The 24,422-nt window shown below is 38.0% G+C and overlaps 2 protein-coding genes across 3 annotated transcripts in view; both read left to right on the forward strand.

Annotated features, from left to right (window-relative positions):
* The window catches only part of ppm1j (protein phosphatase, Mg2+/Mn2+ dependent, 1J), a 32,351-nt gene extending 22,562 nt beyond the window's left edge, over positions 1-9,789 (forward strand). Inside the window, exons 4-11 of one of the 2 annotated variants that reach the window (XR_013818268.1) lie at positions 402-514; positions 1,083-1,167; positions 1,310-1,428; positions 1,520-1,583; positions 3,110-3,217; positions 3,384-3,535; positions 8,543-8,785; positions 8,861-9,785. Coding sequence is in view for 1 of the 2 variants with exons in the window: in XM_079840260.1 (XP_079696386.1) it covers positions 402-514; positions 1,083-1,167; positions 1,310-1,428; positions 1,520-1,583; positions 3,110-3,217; positions 3,384-3,535; positions 8,543-8,690 (789 nt within the window). In the remaining variant the exon portion in view is untranslated. Of the gene's footprint in view, positions 1-401; positions 515-1,082; positions 1,168-1,309; positions 1,429-1,519; positions 1,584-3,109; positions 3,218-3,383; positions 3,536-8,542 lie in introns of both variants that reach the window. The other variant, XM_079840260.1, reaches the window with a different exon arrangement.
* Positions 9,790-12,606: 2,817 nt separating this feature from the next.
* Positions 12,607-24,422, forward strand: part of rhoca (ras homolog family member Ca) — a 33,681-nt gene continuing 21,865 nt past the window's right edge. Inside the window, exon 1 of the mRNA XM_079840261.1 lies at positions 12,607-12,767. The gene's annotated coding sequence lies outside the window, so the exon portion shown is untranslated. The remainder of the gene's footprint in view (positions 12,768-24,422) is intronic.

Raw genomic sequence — 24,422 nt, forward strand, 5'->3', positions numbered from 1 at the left:
GTGCCATTGTTTTGTCTCAAGATGCACATCAGTAATGTTTTTTACTAAGGCAAGTTTATAAAAGCTATGAATACCCTTAAATTGAAGGTTTAATCCTGGCTTAATCTAAGCCCTGTCTGTAAAACCGGGCCATTATGTAGGCTACTGCGACATTTAACATTAACTTTTGAAACATGAACGGCTAAATATGTCTATTTATTTGTAAATTGTAAAAGCGATAATTTATTTATTTTTTATTTTTTTAATTTATTTCTGCAAAAGATAGACTTCAGAATTCTTGTTGTTGAATCTAACACCCGTGTGTAATTCAGATTTTCAGAATGTGATTTTACTGAATGTCGTGCAGATGTATGCATTGCAAACAGGAGAGAATGCTAAGTCTGTGTTGTGCCACTCAACAGGATGACCTGATAGAGAAGGAGAAAGAGTCTTACAGCATCTCTGGTGGCTGTTGTGCCTTGATTGCGATTCACTTGTTGGGGAAACTCTATGTAGCAAACGCAGGAGACAGCAGGTAGGACACCTTAAAACATTCAGTGATTACATGTGCATGTTATATTAGCAGGCTAACAGAAGATGGTCTTTAACTTTGGATAAAAAAGTGAATTATACAGAATAAATTTGGTTTTAAATGTCGACCCTAATCTTGCCAAGATGCATTGACTTTAAAGCTGTAAACTTTCATTTCATTAGAGTTTATTGAGTGCAATGTCATTTTTATAGAAGTACATTGTATTATATTTGCCGCAGTAAACAATGATTTTTATAATGAAAGCTGGAGGAAATTGTTATTGCTTGAAATGAAAAGAAGACATAAATATGTCTCTAAGGACAGAACGCTGTATTCTGATTTACCGTAATTGCAACAGTAAAATCCATGTACATTTTTCAAAGATGTCGGCCAAATGACTTGTGACAGTTACCCATCATGATCATCTTGGGGATTTTAGCAATAAATGAGAAAAATAATGCAAACCGCTGCATACCAGACATATATTACTTGCTATATACCATCCAGTGTTTCTGTAAGTTGTATAATACATTCAACATTAGTCACCTAAAACAATATCATTTCCCCACAGAGCTATAATTGTCCACAACAGTGAGCCCATCCCCATGTCCAATGAATTCACACCCGAAAGTGAAAGACAGCGGCTACAGTACCTGGTGAGTCACCTGTCCCAATATAATTCCCATTCCATTCCTAGCTTCATTCTAACTCCTGTTCGTTCATTATCCTGGGTGACTGCTCCATTCCTATTATAGATCGTCAATTCTGTAACACTTCAACTGTGTTGCTTTTCTCTAGGGCTTCCTCAAACCGGAGCTGCTTGGGAATGAGTTTACACATATTGAATTCCCCAGACGCATCCAACACAAGGAAGTCGGCAAGAAGATGCTCTTCAGAGACCACACGATGACTGGCTGGTAATCATGAGAATGAATTATAGCAGCCGTTGTTTTATAATAAACTATTTTACTTGATTGCATTCATAACCATTACCTGTTATTATTTCAGGGCATATAAGACAATTGTAGAGGATGATCTCAAGTTCCCGTTGATTTATGGGGAGGGGAAAAAGGTAAGTGAACAATTCTGCTTCTTTTCTATTTAACTAGAAAAGGTTCTGTAAGTGGATTTATTTTAATGCTGCATTACAGTAGCATAACACATAATCTAATGAAGGTGTCTGAAGCTTTTCCACACCTTTTTCACAGCTTTTTATTACAAAGCAGGAGAAGTGAGATGTTGCAAATGGGAACTGCCCTAATGTTCTGCCAGATGTAGGAATAATGTCTTGTTTGATCAAGTTTGTATGTACTGTATGTAAAATAGCCTTTTTGCTGAAATGGCACATAAACATCCAACTGTGAGTGTGTGTGTGGCCTGGTAAACCCTACATTATGGGGACAAAATGTCCCCACAAAGATGGAAATATCCAAAATATTTGTCCTTGTGGGGACATTTTTGGTCAACATGAGGAAAACAGCTTATGAATCATACTGTGAAAAAACATAAAAAATGCAGAAAGTGTTGTGCGATGGGTAGGTTTAGGGGTAGAATTAGTGTAAAGGGATACAATATACAGATTGTACAGTGTAAAAATCATTATGACTATGGAATTTCCCCATAAAACACATTGTGTGTGTGTGTGTGTGTGTGTGTGTGTGTGTGTGTGTGTGTGTGTGTGTGTGTGTGTGTGTGTGTGTGTGTGTGTGTGTGTGTGTGTGTGTGTGTGTGTGTGTGTGTGTGTGTGTGTGTGTGTGTGTGTGTGTGTGTGTGTGGACTGGTAATCATCACGTTATGGGGACAAAATGTCCCCACAAAGATAGCAATATCCGAAATCCGCATCCTTGTGGGGACATTTTTAGGTCCCCATGAGGAAAACATCTTATAAATCAGACTAAGTGATGTTTTTTGAAAATGTAAAATTGCAGAATGTCTCCTGTGAGGGTTAGGTTTAGGGGCAGGGGCAGTGTAGGGGGATAGAATATACGGTATGTACGGTATAAAAACCATTACGCCTATGGAAAGTCCCCATAAAAGATGAAAACACTACGTGTGTGTGTGTGTGTGTGTGTGTGTGTGTGTGTGTGTGTGTGTGTGTGTGTGTGTGTGTGTGTGTGTGTGTGTGTGTGTGTGGTTCAGGTATACCCTACGTCGGAGGTCTCCAAACCCGGTCCTGGAGGGTCACTGTCCTGCAGAGTTTAGCTCCAACTCCAAATAAACACACCTGAACCAGCTAGTGTCTAACTAGGGCCTTGTGAGACACAGATTACCTGGGACAGGTGTGTTAATTTGGGGTTGGAGCTAAACTCTGCAGGACAGTGGCCCTCCAGGACCAAGTTTGGAGACCCCTGCCCTACGTTATAGGGACAAAATGTATCCACAAAGATGGCAATACCAGACAATCTTCGGTCCTCATGATGAAAACATGATTTACTGATAAATCATACATGTTTGGTCTTGAAAATCTAAAAATGTTTTTAGGGAATAGGCTTAGGGTTAGGGGATAGAATATACAGTTTGTTCAGTATAAAAATCATTATGTCATATAATCATTATGCCCCCATATAACATGAAAACTGTGTGTGTGTGTACTCGTAGGCTCGAGTCATGGCTACTATTGGAGTAACGCGTGGTTTAGGGGATCACGACTTGAAAGTGTACAACTCCAACATTCATATCAAACCCTTCCTATCCTGTTGCCCAGAAGTGAGTATATAAATGGGTATTTATATGAAAATATTTGCAAGGTCAATTATTCATTTATATTTAAGTGGACAGTACACCCACAAACATTCTTTTTGTGCAAATTAAAAAAATATGGCATATGAAGCATAACTGCATGAAAATGGTATAATATCATGCTCATATCTAGGTCAAGGTGTACAACATCTCTGAGCACAAACATGGGTCTGATGATGTCCTGGTCATGGGTAGTGATGGACTATGGGACGTTACAACTGATAGAGATGTTGCCGATGCAGTATCAACGTTCCTGTCTGGCCGTGAGCCCAATGATCCCTTGAGGTAAGCATTTGATCTTTCCATCATAACCGACCTGATCACAGGTAGATCTCCTGGAGATCACTTCATTTCTAATGGCAAACAATAAAATGCAACTACACCACTGTTCAAAAGTTCGGGGTCGGTAAGATTTTAAAGGGATAGTTCACCCAAAAATGCCTCAAAAAAATTATCTATACTATAATAACTCACACTGTTGTCATTGCACCCAGGATAAGCACACACACACACACATGCACCATTTTGAGAAATCAAGCTCAATAGAAAAAAACGCGATTCTCGTCTTTTCTATTACGTATATGATAAGAAATAATACTAATAATATAACCTCCTTAAGTGAATATTGTGTACCGGTTGTCATGACAATATTGCACGAGGCTACTGCGGCTTGGAGTGCGCACACACAGGAACTCGCGCATTTGAACAACAGCTGGGTGAGTAAAAGATGGCTTTATTTTCATTTCAGGGTGAACTAACATTATCCCACCTCGTCATAATCAGGTAAGTGATTGTAGTGTAATAACAAAGCCCTTGACCAAATTGCGAATTGTGGTGAACAACAACGTTACTGAAATAATTTTTCCCCCTCGTAGATAAATGTAGCTATACGCAAATTGCCCACGCTAGTAGCAGTCCTAATATGACTGCTGTTAATGCTATTGTTAAACCGGGACTCTGTGTGAAACTCCATTCACCTTTGCAGCAAAGCAAGTGAAAATGCCAGCGGAGAAAGTCCCAAAACTAAAACTCATTATTGAATCAAAATACAATTTTCCTCTGTGAAATGAGCCTCTGACATGTTGTGACTCCACCCCTCAAAGAATCGGAATCGAGAATCGAAAAGAACCGTAATCGAAACTAAGAATCGGAAACAGAATCAGAATCGTTCAAATCAAAACGATGCCCAACCCTATATATGAGTATCTTCTTTCAGATGAGCACAATCAGAGTTATATTTAAAAATATCATTGCTCTTCCAAGCTTTATAACGGTAGGGAATGGCGGTCCTGATTTTGAAGTCCAAAAAAGTGCATTCATCCATCATAAAAGTAATCCATATGGTGTGTTAATAAAGGCCTTCTGAAGCAAAGCGATGGGTTTGTGTAAGAAAAATATCCATATTTAAAACTTTATAGACTAAAATAACTAGCGTCCGGTAGACGGCCTACGCAAATCGACTTGTGCCAAAAGAGTAACCCCTGACGCGATGTATGATGTAGGAGGTAGTGTAAGCTTTGACTAGCCTGGTCCTGCTAGATTCTCGTACATTTCATTTGTACAAAGAGTCTGGCCACTCTCCATTGACAAGCGTTAACTTCCTTGAAGGCGGGTACTCTGGTGAAGTTTAAAATTATTGGATCTGCCCAAGGCCACTCTGGATCTAAATATGGATATTCTTCTTACACAAACCCATCGTTTTCGCTTCAGAAGGCCTTTATTCGTTCGGGTCACATGACGTCGCTGTAGCTTTGCGCCGCCATCTTTACAATCAACGGTCTCAGTAATGCCTGCAATATGTTGTGCAGTTGGCAGCAACTACAGCCGAAAAGAGGAACACTGAACTGGTATTTTATTCTATACCAAAAGAAAAGGATAGAAGAAAGAAGTGGTTAGCTGTCATTCGAAGAGATCATTGGACACCCATGTCTCACACCTTACTATGCAATGAACACTTCGCAGATGATAGCTGGTACATGGTGCCAACGGGCATTTGGAAAGTCACTATTACCACTAACAAGGCTCAAAATAGCACCACATTTCAACTGTAGCATAATGAGGGTCCCTACATGAAAACCGAAGCATTGAGAACTTTGTAAGTGTACAGAAAGTTTATTAAAAAGATAGCTAGATTATAAAGACTGTCCGATTTTGTCTGCATGTAAACGTGTACGCTACAGTCTTTATTATATATCTTTTTAATAAACTGTCTGTACATTTACAAAGTTCTCAATGCTTCGGTTTGCATTTTGGGGCCCTTATTATCACTACTGTTGAAGTGTTGTGCTATTTTGAGCCTTTTTAGTGGTATAAAATTGTGATTTACCAAATGACCCGAAAGCGAGCGTTAGTAGCTAATCTCCGGTTTGCATGAAAACATGTCCCTGAGAAGGGTTGACTCGGGACATATATGTTATTAACCCCTAGGTTCATTTAGCGTCAGAATTGTCCTTTAAACCTATATTTCACTTAAACACAAATCCTGGAAGTAGGATGATGTCAGTTAATTTTTTCGGTCTACCTATGCAAGTCCCTTTGTTTAGCCCATGTAGTAACTTTATGAAAAGATTCAAATGAACTAATTATTGGGCTAAACTAAGTAGTTTTAAACCTCACAGTTTCCTTATCTGTCCCTTCATACTTCCTGTACTATCATAAAGGGACGATGTTGTATGTTTCTGAATAAATTTTATACTTTTGGTATGCTCTCTTTGGAGGCTTTATACTGCCGTGCGTTTATGAGCTCAAGTGTTTGACTGAGATTATCTGATGTTTGTGGTTTCAATTAATCAAAAATGGGTCAGGAGATTCGGTTCTGATAAATTAGGTTCGGGAGTAGAGATAAAAGCCCGCTAATTTAACTAATTTGCGGGCATCAGGGAGCCACTATCAATATGCGAGAGACTCCATATATATATAGACTCCCTATATATATATATATATCCCTATATACTTGCCCCAACTGGCCTTCAATGATGTGTATATATATATATATATATATATATATATATATATATATATATATATATATATATATATATATATATATATATATATATATATATATATATACATATACATACATATACATATACATATACATATATATACACATCATTGAAGGCCAGTTGGGGCAAGTCTGGGGCAGATAATAATGGACAAAAGAAAACTGGGATCGGAGCCTAAAATAGAAATTTTCTCCAGATATCTGTCTCTCTCTCATTCAAATGGGCAGTTTGGGCGGCCATACCGGGTGAGTTCGGTCATAAATATGGCGGCGTTCTATTTGGTAGTGACGGAGGTGGCATCTATGAATTAACCCCCCGGAGCCGTGTGGATATCTTTTATAATGGATGGAGGCACTTTTTGGGCTTGGACTGCCATCCATTACCACTATAAAGCTTGGAAGAGCCAGTACATTTTTAATATAACTCAGATTATATTGAAAGAAGTCTGAAAGAAGAATGTCATATACACCTAGGATGGCTTGAGGGTGAGAAAAATCATGGGGTCATTTTCATTTTTGGGTGAACTATTCCTTTAATGCTTTTGAATGAAGTCTCTTATGCTCACCAAGGCTGCATTTATTTGATAGAAAATATGGTATAAAAACAGTAATATTGTGAAATATTAATACAATTTATTTGTTTTCTATTTTAATATAACAAAGTGTAATTTATTTCTGTGAGGCAAAGCTGAATTTTCAGCATTATTTGGCCAGTCTTCAGTGTCACATGATCCTTCAGAAATCATTCTAATTTGAAGATTTGCTGCTCAATAAATATTTCTTATCATTAATATCAATGTTGAAAACAGTTGTTTGTGAAAAATAATGTTTTCTTCACAATTATTTGATTAAAAGAATCTGCAAAAGAACAGTATTTATTTAAAATTATATTTATCTTTAGAGTGACAAGTCTGTATTGTCACTCTTTAACAATGTAATGCATCTTTACTAAATAAATGTATGCATTTCTTAAGAATCTTACTGGCCCCAAACTTGTGAATGGTAGTGTATATCCGGTGTTGTAGTAGTTACACCAGCAGATGTCAGTATACAGTTTGTCACCACCAAGGCCCTCTATGGTCATTTTTGATTCACTTTAAAGGAACACTCCACTTTTTTTGAAAATAGGCTCATTTTACAAGTCCCCTAGAGCAGTGGTTCCCAACCACGTTCCTGGAGGACCCCCAACAGTGCACATTTTGGATGTGTCCTTTGTCTGACACACCCACATCAGGTCTTGGAGTAGCTACTAATGAGCTGATGACCTGAATCAGGTGTGTTTGATTGAGGAGACATGCAAAATGTGCACTGTTGGGGGTCCTCCAGGAACGTGGTTGGGAACCACTGCCCTAGAGTTAAATAGTTGAGTTTTACCGTTTTTGAATCCATTCAGCCGATCTTTGTATCTGGCGGTAGCACTTTTAGCATAGCTTAGCATACATCATTGATTCTAAACAGTCCATTAGCATCTCATTCAAAAAATGACCAAAGACACTTTCAATATTTTTCCTATTTATAACTTGACTCTTCTACAGTTACAAACTAAGACAAACTGAAAATGAAAAGTTGCGATTTTCTACGCCTATATGGCTAGGAACTACTTTCTCATTCCTGCGTAATGGTCGCGGATCATCAGGGCCGTACCATGGCTGCAGCAGCTCAATGATATTACAGCGCCTGAAAGTAGCCCCCAGCTAGGTAACTTTCAATGTGACCGGCACTAAGTTCGTGTAGTTGCAGAGAAAGTTTCAGCCTTGCAGCCGACAAATTGTGTTGTGGATTTACCTGTGTGATTAGCCATGGTTCTGTGTGTTGTAAAGGGCTGTGATAGTAAGTCGAAGGTGTAAACTACCACCATGTTTCACAGAATACCAACAAATCATTGCGCCGATGCAGCCATGGTACGGCTGCGAAGATCCGCGACTTTTACGCAGGAATGAGAAAGTATTTCCTAGCCATATAGGTGTAGAAAATCGCAACTTTTAATTTTCAATTGCTCTTAGCACACGATGTAACTGTAGAAGAGTCAAGTTTTAAATAGGAAAAATATTGAAAGTGTCTTTGGTCATTTTTTGAATGAGATGCTAATGGACTGATTAGAATCAATGATGTATGCTAAGCTATGCTAAAAGTGCTACCGCCAGATACAAAGATCGGCTGAATGGATTCAAAAACGGTAAAACTCAACTATTTAACTCTAGGGGACTTGTAAAATGAGCCTATTTTCAAAAAAGTGGAGTGTTCCTTTAAAGTTCAAATGATAATGTCATGTTATGTTTTTAAAGGTACACCCTAGCAGCACAAGACCTCCTGATGCGGTCGCGTGGAGTCCTGAAGGAGAGAGGTTGGCGGCTGCCCAATGAAAGACTTGGCTCGGGTGATGACATCACAGCGTTTGTCATTCCATTGGCCGGGGCAGAGTTAGAAACATGACCGGGTTGGTCCACCTTTACTGGACAAGCACACCAGGACACGTCCTTGGCTCCATCCCAGAGAAAGGGCTAGGAAAACCAAGACATCCATTTTCAGTCTGTCAGATGGCTCGGATACGAGAGACGTTAAATGCAAACTTTCCCTTGTCCTCCTTCTCCTCCTCGTCCGAGTCATACCATGAATATCGTCTAGCCCATGTCAGGTGTGAGGTGAGATCATCAAGTGCCATTCCGATCGCTCTCCATCTCCTTTCTGATTTGTCGAATGCAACCTCTGCAAGTCAGTACGGGACGGGAGGGCTCGTAACATTTGGGTATTCTTTTAACGCCAGCGGGTCATTTCAATCTGAATCTCAGTGTGGCAAAGGAATAAGCCAATACTGCTAAAACATCAAAGCCCTGATGGCAAGGGAAATAAAAACCGAAGCACTTTATATGTAGCAGAATCCATTTGAGCTGTAATTTAAACTGCTGAACCGTTCTGTTGAGCGAATTTAAGGTTCTCTATAGCAAAATGCAATCAAACGACAAAAAAAACGATGGGCATTTCCTGTGAATGCTTAGTTTTTTTTGTTCATTTCAGCTGTTTCTGGTTCAAACTGGCATAGTTTCACATGGACCCGATGCAAATGTCTATATTCTGGAACAAGTATTAATCACAATTCTGTAGAACTAGCTGAACCAAGCTCATTTTCCCTACATCTCCGGAAAGCCATGTACAAATAACCTAAATCATCACGGACGTGCACCAGGCTTTCCACACCTAACGGAACCGATTGCTTGAACTGCTGTAGAGCTGAATGACCTGCTTATTTTGCTGTAGATAAAACCTAATTTGGTCTGAAGCTGTATCAGTAAAAAATCTCAAATCAAACAACCATGTAGATCCAAACCTGAAACTGAGAAAAATCCGTCATTGGTCTTTTTGTACACCTTGAATGTACCTTATTTCCTTTACTTGATGTCAGTGTTGTGTCTGTGTAGTATAGTACAAATATATATATATTGATTTCTGCCTTTAAAATGGTGATTCATTGTCAAAGGAGCTAACTTTGCAAATTATGTGACTGATTCTAAATAAATCTATCCTTTTTATAATGACTTGTTATTTTTGTGCTACATTAATGTGCTCTATTGTGCACGAGAAATGAGTGTTACTGGTGTTATTAGTTTCTGATGGGCTTGCTATTTGTGCTACCACTGCACCCTGCGTTTAGAAGCAATTGCGGCAATTTACAGATACTTATTAAGAATATTATAAGGGTTATAATACATGCTGTTCCAGATAGTGACCACTGTCATCTAATTCAGACATATAAAAGCATAATGTTTTTGAAAAAAGTCTCTTATAGGCTGCATTTATGTGGTCGAAAAACACAGTAAAAACTACAATGTGAAGATTTCTGTTCACTATTTTCATACAGGCCTTTTTTAAAATGTAATTTATTCCTGTGAGGCAAAACTGAATGAACAGCATCATTAGTCAAGTCTTCTGTGTCACATGATCCTTCAGAAATCATTGTAATATGATGATTTGCTGCTCAAGATTTCTTATAATTATCAATGATAAAAGCAGTTGTGCTGCTTAATATTTTTGTGGAAACCTTTTGTCAGGATTGATGAATAGAAAATTGAAAAGAACAGCATTTATTTGAAGGCAGCAATTATCAGGGCTCAAGCACTTTAAGGCCTTTAAACCGATGCGTAAACATGTATAATGTTTTATTTAGCAAGCATGTAACCACTTAGATTATAGATGGAAAAGATTATTTACAACCAATACAGGCAATTTACTAGGAAAATTTATGGTTTTTAAAGCTTTTTAACAGTTATAGCACCAACTGTGGTCTGATCTCCATAAAAGTTTGCATGACTGGATTTGCATGAAAGATTTGCGGCCTGGCTGATGGCGATGGCCATGTTTTTTGAGATATGCCAATGTCCTCATAAACCACATTTCCACCGCAGGAACTTTTCCCAGGAACTAGTGACGTTGGAGTGGTTACTCTGTTTGTTTCGACCGCATGGACCAGGGTCTAAATTAAGTTCAGGGAAAAAAAATTCCCCCTCAGAAAGTCCCTGCTCGCGAGGTAGTACTTTTTCAAAGTTCAGGTACTTTCGGGGGTGGGACTTGGGCACTGAACATGCTGATTGGTTGAGTTCATGCAGCATTTTGATTGATTGGTTGAGCATTTTATTTTAACCACCATTTTTAAAAGTCTGTCACGGTGCGTGCAGTAAGAGTTGTTTGCTATTCGAGTTTAAAAATACGACCAATGGACAGATGACAAGGTTCAGGCTTTATTAAGCTTATATGCGGAGGACGCATACTAAATCAACCGGACTAATCTTCATGGTACTTTAGACAGTGATGGAAACGCAGACACAACAGGACTGGGGGGAAAAAAGTTCCTGGGACAAATTGTTCCAGGTAATTTGGGTGGAAACAGGGCTATTGACAGTCATGGCACCTTAGACAAAGACACTGTGTGTCAATTTTCAAGTCGATCAGACTAACAGTTATAGCCCTTTTCCGTTTTCTTTCCCTGTTATAGTAACACCAAGTACCCATTCGCCGCAATTTTTTTTCACACAACCAAAAATTGACAAGTACACCTGGCAATATCTCATTCAAGAGTTATCCGGTTGTTAAGTCTGACGTCACACGGCAGCGCTTCCGGGAAAAAAATGAAAATACCACAAGAAAAACAACAAATGGTGCTAATATACACACACAATGTGGTGTAATACTACAAAAATATATATATAATCATAACCTTTATCTCCGTACCAAAATTCCAGATGGCCAGACAGTGATTCATCTTTTATAAATTGTCTGCAACGCTGTGAGCACAGAGACTGTTGTGTAGACTGTAAGTATTTAAAATGTTTAACTTTTTTAAATGTTTGATGTTTAATATGAATAAATAGCGCTCATAAACGGCCGTCGATGGCATTCTCAAGTTGGGGCTTGGACCCAGAAATGGATAGCTAATTTAGTAAAAGTGGCCCCGCCCACTTCTGACTTTTTAGCTCCCCTTTTTTGCACCTTCGGCGGGAAATGTCAACTTTTTTTTCCGATAATTATTGATATTCAAACTCCAGAGAATATTTCTTCACTGGTTTGGTTCCAATCAGGCAAAAAACCTAGTTCGCAAAAGTATGTACCAAAATTAGTATCAAAAGTATCAAAATGGCGGAAATTATTATTTTTTTATTTTATTTTTTTACACACACATATATACATATATATATAATTTTATTTTTATTGGAGTTTTATTTTATGAATTTGTACATCTTAACCCAAGGATTCCAGACAAACACAAGTTATGAGCAGTTTCGCGTTTTTGATCGCTGTAGCGTCCCCTATTGGCCAATCGGGGTCATACCTTGTCATACTTCGAGCTTGAACCCCTAATTATTGAGGTATTTCTAGGCTTACTTTTGATCATTTAATGTCATATAAATATATATATATATATTATTATTACTGACCGAAGACTTTTCAGTACAGTTTAAACAGTGAAACGAATATGACACAGCAATTTGGTCATGAAAAAAATGATATAATAATTTATCACATTTAAAACTCATGTGACAACTTCCCTTTGCTTTCATGAAAACAATAACACAGTTCAACATTTCGATTAAATCCTAATTATACGGTTCTTGTCCCAATGCATGTCAGTGTGATTTTATTGTGCTCACTTGTTGTTTATCTAACCGCTATAACAAAATATGCTGATCATAGCATAGGAACCAGGCTACACAGCAGCTTGTTTTAGTGGTCTGTGGTGAAGTGAACGACACACAGCCTCCCGGGCAGCAGCAGCGATCAGAATGATGTCATTATTATCGGTGGCGGAGGGAGGGACCGCAGTGATCCTCCCTCTGCCGAACCGCCTGCCTCCTCCTTCGCCAGTCAACATTCAGCAGCGCCGCGGTCGACAGTTGTGATTCCCATTAACGCGGGCGGGTCGAGCTTCGTCTCTTAGCAAAAATAGCGAAATATCTACACACTGCGCCTAAAACTTGGACCCGCGATCGACAGGGAATTTGATCCCCGCGAGGATTTAAGGTATTTATGTTTTCATTTGTATACATTACATATTATTTGACATGTCGGACTTTAGGAATTTTGGTAGAAAACAAGTTTGCTGTGGCGGTGTGGGAAAAGTAGGTGGTGGCTCGTCAACTGCGAGCTAGTTCTCATACAAGCTAGTTTACGTTTACGTGGGAATTATGTCAGATTTATAGTTTAAACAGATTAGATAGTAAGACCAGTACTAACAGTAATAATCCACATTTTAGAGTTCTACGGATTAAAAATGACCCAAAACACATCTGCGAACTATAAAGCTCCGCGCGAGTTTTGGTTATATTCTTCGATATATTGCGAACTAATTAATTTCTGGCGTTTCGAGTCGTGCGGAAATCAGTTTCCTTCAGTCGTACAAGGGCGTTGCAGTCGACACAGCGCTTCAGTTGAGTTCAAAACTTTTCTCCTAAACCCAGCCGAGCGACTAACTAACCTGTTGTTCCACCGAAGAGGCTGTCAAGATGTCATGTCTGTTTATCTATGTGTCGTCTTCAAATTTGCCTTAGGCCAAAGGCTGTGTGTTCTGTGGAAACCAAATGCTTGGATAAGACTTAAGACAGGCCTGATCTTTAATCCTTGAGGTGTTGTAGGCCATTTTACACTCCTAGCCTTTAGTTCAGCCTCGAGACATTTCATAGCTCATACCAAGATTTCCAGTATTTTATATGGTATCAGGAAAAATTCAGTATAGATAGACAGTGTTCCCATGGTTCTGGAAAGTGGAATTCCTAGAAATGTCAGGGAATGTCAAAAGTGGGGTTTTTTTTCCCTTCCAGGCCTGGGAAATGTCTTATGGAAATGAGTGAAGTTGTAAAAGGATATGAGAATTTCTATAGTCAATATTTTTTAATGTCAGTATTTTTTTTTTTTTACTAGAAATGACTGGGATCTCTATAAAATCAGGCAAATCCAGTCATCAACTGGAAAAATCATAGATGTACATTTGTTACAGTATTTAATTATTGTTGTTAACGTTAGTTAATAAAACCCAACTGTTCATTGATAGTTCATGTAAATTAGTAAATGCTGAAATTAACATTAACTAAGATTGATAATTGCTGTAGAAGTATTGTTAATACTTAGTTCATGTTAACTAAAGTTGTTACTAATGAAACCTTATTGTAAAGTGTTTACCATGATGTTTATAAGGGTAAACAAAATAACTACTAATGTTAACTAAACTAATGTCAAAATTAGGGTGTTTAGGTTCAAAGTTGATGCTAAAACATAAAAAGTGTGCATTTTAAGATTCTGTGACTGTAACTGGTCACAATTTGTACTATTTATGTTTTATTTTTAGGCATAATTACACAAAAGCGAGCTTGCTTCCATGTTCACATATGTGTGCAGAATATGTTTTGGGCCTAATTTGCTATGGGTTACTTGGGAATTTTTAAATTAAGTTGACTTTTAGGTTTCGTTATAAATCACAAGTTGTCAAAGGTTGTCTTAAGCATGTAAACCCACATCCTTGTTAGTTGTAGTCCTGTCAGTTGTAGTTTAACTTGTTAGAAACTTAAAAAAAAAAAATTTGAGCTCTTGTTTTTCCAAAAAGTTTATGTTTTTGACTTTGTGACATGTAGGAAGTCCTGTCAACGTCAAATATTGTCAACCCCAGACCTTAATTTCGAAATAAACTGAAAAATGACATTTTAAAAACCTAGAATTCAACAGAACACAGATTACAAACTGAACTGAGCAGCTCCTTTAGAAAAATGTTGTTTAAAATACTTTTAGACATGTGGAGGCCAATTGACGGATATGTAAGACATAATGTCTGCCACAAGTAGAATTAAAAGGCTATTAACCAGGCTTGTCGGGAAATGACAAGGACTGAGCGCCGTCTAAATCCAAAGCTTATTAACTGTTGTTTTCCACCTTCTGTTTGTTCATTGTTTTTCTGATTATTGAATGCATTTTGAATTTGAAGAGAGAGAAAGTTTGCGTCAAGACATTTATCATGCTGCTAAACTACTGATTGAAGATTGAATGGCTTATAATGCATCAACTATATGCAATTGGGGAAAAAAATCACAGGTTGGATGGTAAATCTTGTTGCTGCTTTATGCAAAAACATCAGAAATCTTAACACAAGAATAACCCTTCTCGTGTAACAGTTTGGTGCATTAAAGTCACTTGGAGTCTGACCCCAGATGGAGATAAATGAGCTAATATGGATTAGGTTTGCTGAAAATGAAAATTGACTGGTTTCAGACCAGCTCAGCATTACAAACTGCTCCCAGAATCCTCAGTGTGCTTCCTGTTGCATTAAGCCTCGGCTGCCTTTGTCAACCTGCCATCTGGTGAACTTTGCCACACTTTTCAAAGATTTTCCTGCAGCAGAAATGCATTTTCAGGTCTACAACCCCTAAGGCATATGCATCATTTTGTGGCTTTTTTTTTTTTTTTGAGAGTGACCATGTGGCGTCATGAGTCACAGGACAGGACACGTTGTCAACTTTTTAAGATAAGACACTAGCTAGTCCAAATTACAGAGTAGTGTTCTGAGACTTAAGCAGTCCCAAAATGAATCAAAATATAGAAGGTTTACATATGAAAACTTGGCAGTGAGTGAATATATAGAGAGAGATTCTCCTACACACTCTGATGGACAAGAGGAAGTCAAACCAGGACAAAGACGTTATCAGTGTTTACTTAAACCAGATCTCTTGAGTTTATTATCTTCTGCGTTGATGAGGTGTTCATGAGGTTAGTGTATCATTTGCAGCGTCATATAGGCTATGACATGAGTCAGTAGTATCTGTTCCTCATGTCACAATCACAAACAAATATGATTTTTATTTTTGGTGGCTTCATACTGAAATATTAAGGTCTAAATTTAAGATTTCTATATTTGAATTGCATATAAAAGTTTCTATCCATATGGATTACAAACTTAATGTGATGCAATTTTTTTTTTACTTGGTATGCATGTTAAGTTTGATAATACGTTTTAAAGTTAAAGTCGGCATAAAGCGGAAGTTACGATAATATTTTCTTCCCTATTGTGATGTATATCTGAGGTAAACGCCTTCTCGAACAAGAATTGGAATTGATTGGATGGTTATGGTTTGCTATTGGTCGATCTTATGTGAGTGACAGGTTATCCCGCCCTCGTGCCAGTGAACGCATCACCCAGAGAAGAGATGTCTCTGCAAAAGGGAGGTGAAGTTATTTTGATGAAAGATTATGAGGGCATATGAGGGATTATGATGGTATATAAATACTAATATTACATAAAAAAACAAGAGTTTTTAGATTTGTTTTCATGGGGATTTTAAGTGTGAGTTATGGCAGGCTTTTTTTCAGGAGATGATTTTGTTGATTTCACTTTTGTTATGTTACACTAGCAAATTGTCATCATCCTACTGTACTATTTAATGTTCCTAATAAAGTTGTCAGCCAGCTGTCAAGTATTTAAAGGGAAAGTTCACCCAAAAATGAAAATTGTCATTAATTCCTCACCCTCATGTCATTCCAGACCTTCGTTCATCTTCGGAACACAAATGAACACATTTTTGATGAAATCTGAGCTCTCTGACCCCTCCATAGACAGCAACGCAATTAACACTTTCAAGGTCCAGAAAGGTAGTAAAAACATCATTAAAATAGTCCATGTGACTATTGTGAGAAAATGATTCTCATCGCTTCATAAAATTAAGGTTGAACCACTGTAGTCACATGGACTATTTGAATTATGTTTTTACTACCTTTCTGGACCTTGAAAGTGTTAATTGTGTTGCTGTCTATGGAGGGGTCAGAGAGCCCTCAGATTTCATCACAAAGATCTTCATTTGTATTCCGAAGATGAACAAAGGTATTACGGGTTTGGAACAACATGAGGGTGGGGAATTAATGACAGAATTTTCCTTTTTGGGTGAACTAACTCCTTAAGGGATGGTTCACCCAAAAATGAAAATTAGCCCATGATTTACTCACCCTCAAGTCATCCTAGGTGTATATGACATTCTTCTTTCAGACGGATAAAATCTGAGTTATATTAAAAAAGTCCAGGCTAATCCAAGCTTTATAATGGCAGTAATCGTTGCTCTGTTTTTGAAGTCCATAAAAAATGCACCTGTCCATAGGGCTGTAACGATTTGACCAAAAATAAAAACCTCGATTAATTGAACATTTGACCTCGATTACGATTAATGAACGATTATTTTGCTCTTTTTTTTTGTCCTCATAAGATTTTTGAGTAAGTTCACTGATAAGGTTTGTACTGTAAATATTTTCTAATACTAAAGGTGGATTTTTTTTCTAATGAAAACATGCATTTCTTTGTGATATTAAAGTACTTGAAGGAAACGGTTGACTTTCAGCAGTTATTGTCTATGGAGCAGATTTCTGCTTGTTGTACATCAGATACAGATACATTAGCACATAGGCCTACATTACATTTATTTGAATGCATTAATGAGAGAGTGATTGTGTGTGTGAATTACTCATACCGTCTCTATTCATTATGAAGCTGTGGTTTGTACTTACTGCAAAGGTATTAAAATGTAGGCCTATGCCTATAACGGTTGAGTTTCTAAGCTACTTTAGTGACTTTACTTTAGTCACAGGACAGCGTTGACACTGCGTTTCTGCGCTGCTCTCTGCACGAGCTTCTGTCTGAGTGTTCGTTTGTCACAATATATCAGACATTAGTTCAACATAATACACATCTGATGGTCGAAACTCCCTTTAATGTTCAAATTGGCAGGGCTTAAACCACCGACAAATGACAGCTCTGTGTGGACGCAGGTGAAAGAGGTCTGCCTTCAGGGCGCGCGAGTTTTCAGAGACGCGACACGGCTCGGCTCTCTGTGCCACAGAAAAAAGCTGAACACTGAACAGAGAAGTTTTCCGTATTGTTGTTTTTGAATAGTGCACAATCGCGTTAAATGTTGAAACTGGCAAGCCTTTAAACGCATTTACTTGACAAACGTTATGAGCACGAAAGTGAAAGCGATCTGGCTTCGGGGCTTGCGCGCTCCGTCTCTGTGTGTGTGTGTCAGCGCGGCTGAACAGCAATTAACTGACCTGTATAAACTGTGTAAAACATGCAGTTACTATAGTGATTCTGGGCATCTATAAACACAGATAACTGCTCCTGCATCTCTCTGTGTGCCTTCAAACTGCACTTGATGTGACTGACTTGAAAACCGAAATAACCGACATGGGAAAAATACGTCGGTTAGAGGTTCTGAATGTCGGTTTCGGTTATTTTTCGATTAATCGTACAGCCCTACCTGTCCATCAAATAACTGCTCAACACGGCTCTGGGGTGTTAATAAAGGCCTTCTGAAGCGAATCGATGCGTTTGTGTAAGAAAAATATCCACATTTAAAACTTTATCAAGTAAAGTTCCAGCCGATCGCCTTCCGTGGAAAAGTGTTGACAGTGCCTTCTCGCAATTCAAGATGCGTACACGACGTCATGACGAGCGTACCTGGTCGCGTTTGTCTTTCGTTCGGTAGAGGCACTTTCAACACTTTTCCCATAAATTGAATAGGGAAGGCTGTCGGCCGAAACTTTACTTTATAAAGTTTTAAATATGGATATTTTTCTTACACAAACGCATCGATTTGCTTCAGAAGGCCTTTATTAAAACCCGGAGCCGCGTGAAGCACGTTATTTGACGGACAGATGCATTCTTTTTATGGACTTCAAAAACAGAGCAACGATTACCGCAATTATAATGCTTGGATTAGCCTGGACTTTTTTAATATAACTCAGATATTATTCATCTGAAAGAAGAATGTCATATACACCTAGGATGACTTGAGGGTGAGTAAATAATGGGCTAATTTTCATTTTTGGGTGAACTATCACTTCAAGTTTTATTTATTCACACATTAGTTTTGGACTTTGAATGGTAAACTCCCACAAACACTTTGTTTGGAGACATTTCAAGTGTTTGCATTTGTATTTGAGTGCTTTGCTCTGGTTGTGTAACCTTACAACCTTTTTACTTTAGGCCAGGGTTCTTCAAATCCAGCCCTGTTCTGCACAGTTTAGCTCAAACCATGATCAAACTCACTTACCTGCAATTTTTTTTAGTAACTGAAGACCATGACTAGCTTGTTCAGGTGTGTTTGATTATGGTTGGATCTAAACTCTTAAGGCAGTGGCCCTCCAGGACCTTATTTGAGGAACCCTGCTTTAGGCAATGGGGAATATAGATTGGTAAACTATCTATTAAAGGGATAGTTCACCCAAAAATGAAAATTCTGTCATCATTTGCTCACCCTAACCAGTAAGATATTTGAATGAAATCTGAGCTATTTCTTTCCTTTGGCACGGCGCAAGTGCCAAATTGAGTTCTTTTTCGCGTCTTGTGCTTGAAAATGCTTTGAAATGACATTAAAATGCACACAATGACCTTAAGTATCCAATTCCAGAATTGGATTCGATTTTCGATTCCCAACCCTAAAATCGAGGAACAGAAATTTCATTACAAATATCTTCATTTGTGATTCAATGATGAACGGCCGTCTTACGGGTTTGGAACAACATTGGGGAGAGTGATTTTTAATTTTTGGGTGAACTAACTTTTTTACTTTATGTAGTTTGTTTGGGATTAGTTGGATAGTTCCCCCACCCTTAACTAGAAACTTGTTTTAGTTGTGTTACTAAAGACAATGTTTGTTTAGAAGAACTTTGAGATGTGTCCTGTCCAAATGTGTGACAGGAAACAAAATTAATCCGGTGCTGTTCACATGGATTTGAGTTTCTTTCTTATACAGTGCAAAGAACTTAGTCTTCAACAATAGTCGGTTTGCTTCTGTAACCTGAATTACCTGCTTTCCTTTATTTGTGTACTTATCTTTTGTCAATAATTGTGCTGACATTTTTCAGGTGACTCATTTGAGGGTTTAACATGTTTTCAAAGTTTGACTTCTGTTAAAGGCCTATTTACAGGAAGATGGAAAACAGCAGGGAATTCCATGCATTTCAGACTCTGCTTATAAGGAATTGTCCCTGATCAGTTGCTTACTTTCAAATAAAAATAATAAATTAAAATAAATAACAAATAAAAGTGTCCCCGAGCATCAGTGAATTTCCTCCAAGCTTAGTTTCTCTTTTGATAGCTCAGAAATTATTTTTAAAAGAGATTTCTCAGATAAAACAGGACGTTTTTTAGGCAGTGCTGTCAAAGTTAACATGCTAACTTCTCACAATAATTAAACATGATTTACGCAATTTAACACCTGATTTTTTTTATTATTACCAATTCATGCTGTAAAAATAAATGTAACCGTAAGAAGCATCTCTCCTTCTTTGCAACATTTACTATGATACATATATAAATAATATATTCATTATTATTTAAATAAATTGTATCCCTTAAATCTATAGTTCATCCAAAAATAAAAATTCTGTCATTAATTCCTCACCAACTTTCGTTCATCTTCGGAACACAAATGAAGATTTTTTTGATGAAATCCGAGAGCTTTCTATCCCTCCGTTGACAGCTTTGCGCCACTTTAAAGCGATCGTAAAATGAATCCATATGAATTGAGCGGTTAAATCCCAATTTTTTTGAAGAGACTCGATCGCTTTATCTGATGAACAGAATGAATTTAGGCTTTTATTCACATATAAACATTCATCAAGCTCAAGCATGTTCGCTTGACGGGTGAGAACCAATGAGGTTCATTCTCGTGTTACGCAGCACGTTTGAGCTTCCGCAAGAACCAATGAGGTTCATTCTTGTGTTAAGCATCACATTTGAACTTCCTCAAGAACCAATGAGGTTCATTCTTGTGTTAAGCATCACATTTGAACTTCCTCAAGAACCAATGAGGTTCATTCTTGTGTTAAGCATCACATTTGAACTTCCTCAAGAACCAATGAGGTTAATTCTTGTGTTAAGCATCACATTTGAACTTCCTCAAGAACCAATGAGGTTCATTCTCGTGTTAAGCATCACATTTGAACTTCCTCAAGAACCAATGAGGTTCATTCTTGTTTCGCAGCACGTTTGAACTTCCTCAAGAACCAATGAGGTTAATTCTTGTGTTACGCAGCACGTTTGAACTTCCTCAAGAACCAATGAGGTTCATTCTTGTGTTACGCAACACGTTTGAGCTCCAGGAAGAACCAATGAGGTTCATTCTTGTGTTATGCATCACATTTGAACTTCCTCAAGAACCAATGAGGTTAATTCTTGTGTTACGCAGCACGTTTGAGCTTCAGCAAGAACCAGTGAGGTTCATTCTTGTGTTACGCAGCACGTTTGAGCTTCCGCAAGAACCAATGAGGTTCATTCTTGTGTTAAGCATCACATTTGAACTTCCTCAAGAACCAATGAGGTTCATTCTCGTGTTAAGCATCACATTTGAACTTCCTCAAGAACCAATGAGGTTAATTCTTGTGTTACGCAGCACGTTTGAACTTCCTCAAGAACCAATGAGGTTCATTCTTGTGTTACGCAGCACGTTTGAACTTCCTCAAGAACCAATGAGGTTCATTCTTGTGTTACGCAACACGTTTGAGCTCCAGGAAGAACCAATGAGGTTCATTCTTGTGTTATGCATCACATTTGAACTTCCTCAAGAACCAATGAGGTTAATTCTTGTGTTACGCAGCACGTTTGAGCTTCAGCAAGAACCAATGAGGTTCATTCTTGTGTTACGCAGCACGTTTGAGCTTCAGCAAGAACCAATGAGGTTCATTCTTGTGTTACGCAGCACGTTTGAGCTCAAGGAAGAACCAATGAGGTTCACTTTCGTGTTACGCAGCACGTTTGAGCTTCAGCAAGAGGTTTGTTCTCGTGCGTCAAGCTTCTGGTTGAGCTTCTTTTTATGTTCACTGATCAATGTTTATATGTGAATAAAAGCCTAAATTAAATCTGTTCATGATATAAAGCGATCAAGTTTTTTCAGCAATTTGGACTAAACCACTCAATTCATTTGGATTCATTTTAAGATTATTATTTTTTTTTAACCTTTTGAAGCATAAAAGTGGTTGTTGCGTTGCTGTCAATGGAGGGACAGAAAGCTCTTAATTTTCATCAAAAAGATCTTGATTTGTGTTCCGAAGATGAACGAAAGTCTTACGGGTTTGGAATGACATGAGGGTCATTTTGTTTTTTATTTTCCCAAGCGCCCCGCCACAAAGATTTTGACTGAACTTAGCTTTTTGTCCTCAATTAAATTTTCCTAAAATATTTTGTATATCATCACATTAGAGCAACAAAACCTGTCTGATTTATTCTGTCACAGAAACTGCAACTTCTTTTCTTCAATAGTTTCTGTGCTCCCTCCCTCTCTGTTTCTAGGACATAAACCCCTGCGTTTCCTGTGGGTGGATGGGGCTTCATGCAATAGAGAAAGAAACCCAGGCTGTACTAAAAATAGTTCTTTCTGCTCCAAGGAAGCACAATCTGATGGAGGCCTGTTGATAAGCGGTCGTGTTAAAACGAGCCCAGACAGTGTAGAAGAGTGTGTGTTGTAAGATTACTACGGAAGAATAGATGAGCATTGGGCGGCTTGGAACGGCGACATGCACAGCTGTGCTTCCCTACTGGCACATATTCATCATGGATGCGGGACAAATCTCCCTCATCGCCCACATAAACACCAGAGCGCAACCTTGCTTGGAAATTGTCACACTGTATACAAGCGAGTTAGTGCAGAAATTGATGTTGGTGATCAAATGCGTGACAGATTAATGTGATAATACATTCTCCTCAGAGATCTCGCTAAGTTGATTGAGTAAATGCTTTCCTCTATCGCCCAGCTGACATCTTGCAGTTTATGATTTGAATTGTGTAGCCATAGTCCAGAAATAACACTGGCAGATGTGAAAAAAATTGGGTTTGCTGAGTAAATTAAATACAACAATATTCAAAGTGGAAATCAAACCGTAAGAACGATAAAAGATGTATCGATTGTTCAAATCAATTGACAATTTTCATAACCGTCACTATGAAATTATATTGACAGGTCTGTTTGCGTTATGAAGCCTTGCGTGCGTTGTGATGTGTTTTGTAGCCCATGAGGATTGTGTCCTCGGGTGAGTTTTGTATCAGGCTCACATTAAACAGATGTTCATGTTTACGTACACGTTTTCACCTTCTGCTCTTGATTCAGCGGCTTGAATTTGCCTTCAGGTCAGTTGTTTTGTTATCTTGAACAACATATGGCTGAATTATAAAGATATCATACTTCAAAAAAGAGCAACACAAGTAGTTTTGTGTCACGTTGGAGGACCAAGCATGGAAATAATCGAAGAGCTGTTGTTTGTAGTTTAGTGTTGAATTTTAAAGAATTTCTTGGCCACTCTTATAAATAATACAAGCGAATGAAAGCAGGTCTATCAAGCTTCAAAATGACACCACAAAAGTATCCTAAAAGTGGTCCATACTTCTGAAGAGATTTGGCGGGACCAACAGACGGAAATGTCTTTGATATTTTTGGTGCTTTCATGAGGGGGATGACTGATTCATGAACGAGTCATTCTGGCTAGTTTTGTGAACTGATTCTTGGAAAAGATCTGACTCAAAATATTTATCTTCTCTCAAAAGCCCTATTCAGACCGCAATTGTTTCTCGTGGGGTCATAATTTGACAGGCTAGTCAATGGTTTTATTGCCGTCCGAATCCAGAATGTCAGTGTTTTTCTCCCACCACCCGCGTAAAAATCCCCGGCCGAATTACCTACTGTTTTTTGACAAACACCAAGTTCGTGTGGTAATTTAATTCCCGTTGGAATCCACATCTCTTTGAGTTTTCAAGAATATATCACTTCAAAATTCACTGTTTATTAGGGCCGGGTAAAAAATATAGATTTCTCGATTTTAATCGATTCTCATTTTTATGAACTGATATCGCCGTAATCTTTGTGCTTTGTTACTATTGATATGAAACAACGTCTCAGATTTCAAATTACGTCCATTTTTATTTGGAAATTCAAAATTTCACGCTGTGGCGTGGAGATCGTTCTGGTGATCGCTTCAGCTCACGTGAACTCATCCGCTTTAATACCTGTTACAGCGCAAAATAAACATGAATGAGCATCTGAAAGTGTGTTCAAAGATACAGTACAACTTATAATAAATCCGTATCCCGTATAGTAGCTCAATCAGTGTTTCAACCACGGAAAGACGTCAGTTAAACAGCTTGTAAAACAATGTCATGTAACATCACATTTACCTCAGAAAAACCATATCCAGTGTCCATAAACTCGTTAGTCAGCTAGAAAAATTAACTCTAAAGAGGGGCATTTTGCTAAAGATTGCGTGTTACATAGGCTATTCATTATAATTTTTAATGTTCTTCAATATTTAATGCATGTATGAATAAATCTGGCATGTTTTTATGATAGACACCATTTAAATGTTTATATATATCAGGGTTCCCACGCTTCTTGAAAGTACTTGAAAGTTCTTGAATTTCAGACACATGGATTCAAGGCCTGGAAAGTACTTGAAAACAAACATAAGTCCTTGAAAGTGCTTGAATTAAGCGTGTACTACATTTTGTTAGAGTAGCGTGGTGCTATTACAAAAAAATAGCCAAAGCCAGAACAAAACAGCCTTACGGGAGGAAGCTATTACAATATATTTCTGCTGTTCCATAAGCGCCATCTACTGTCAAAAGCCCTATAGTAATTGTTTCTCGTGAGGTCATAAGGTGTT

Source organism: Gobio gobio (assembly GCF_949357685.1).
Source record: "Gobio gobio genome assembly, chromosome: 17".
NCBI classification, from domain to species: Eukaryota; Metazoa; Chordata; class Actinopteri; order Cypriniformes; family Gobionidae; genus Gobio; species Gobio gobio.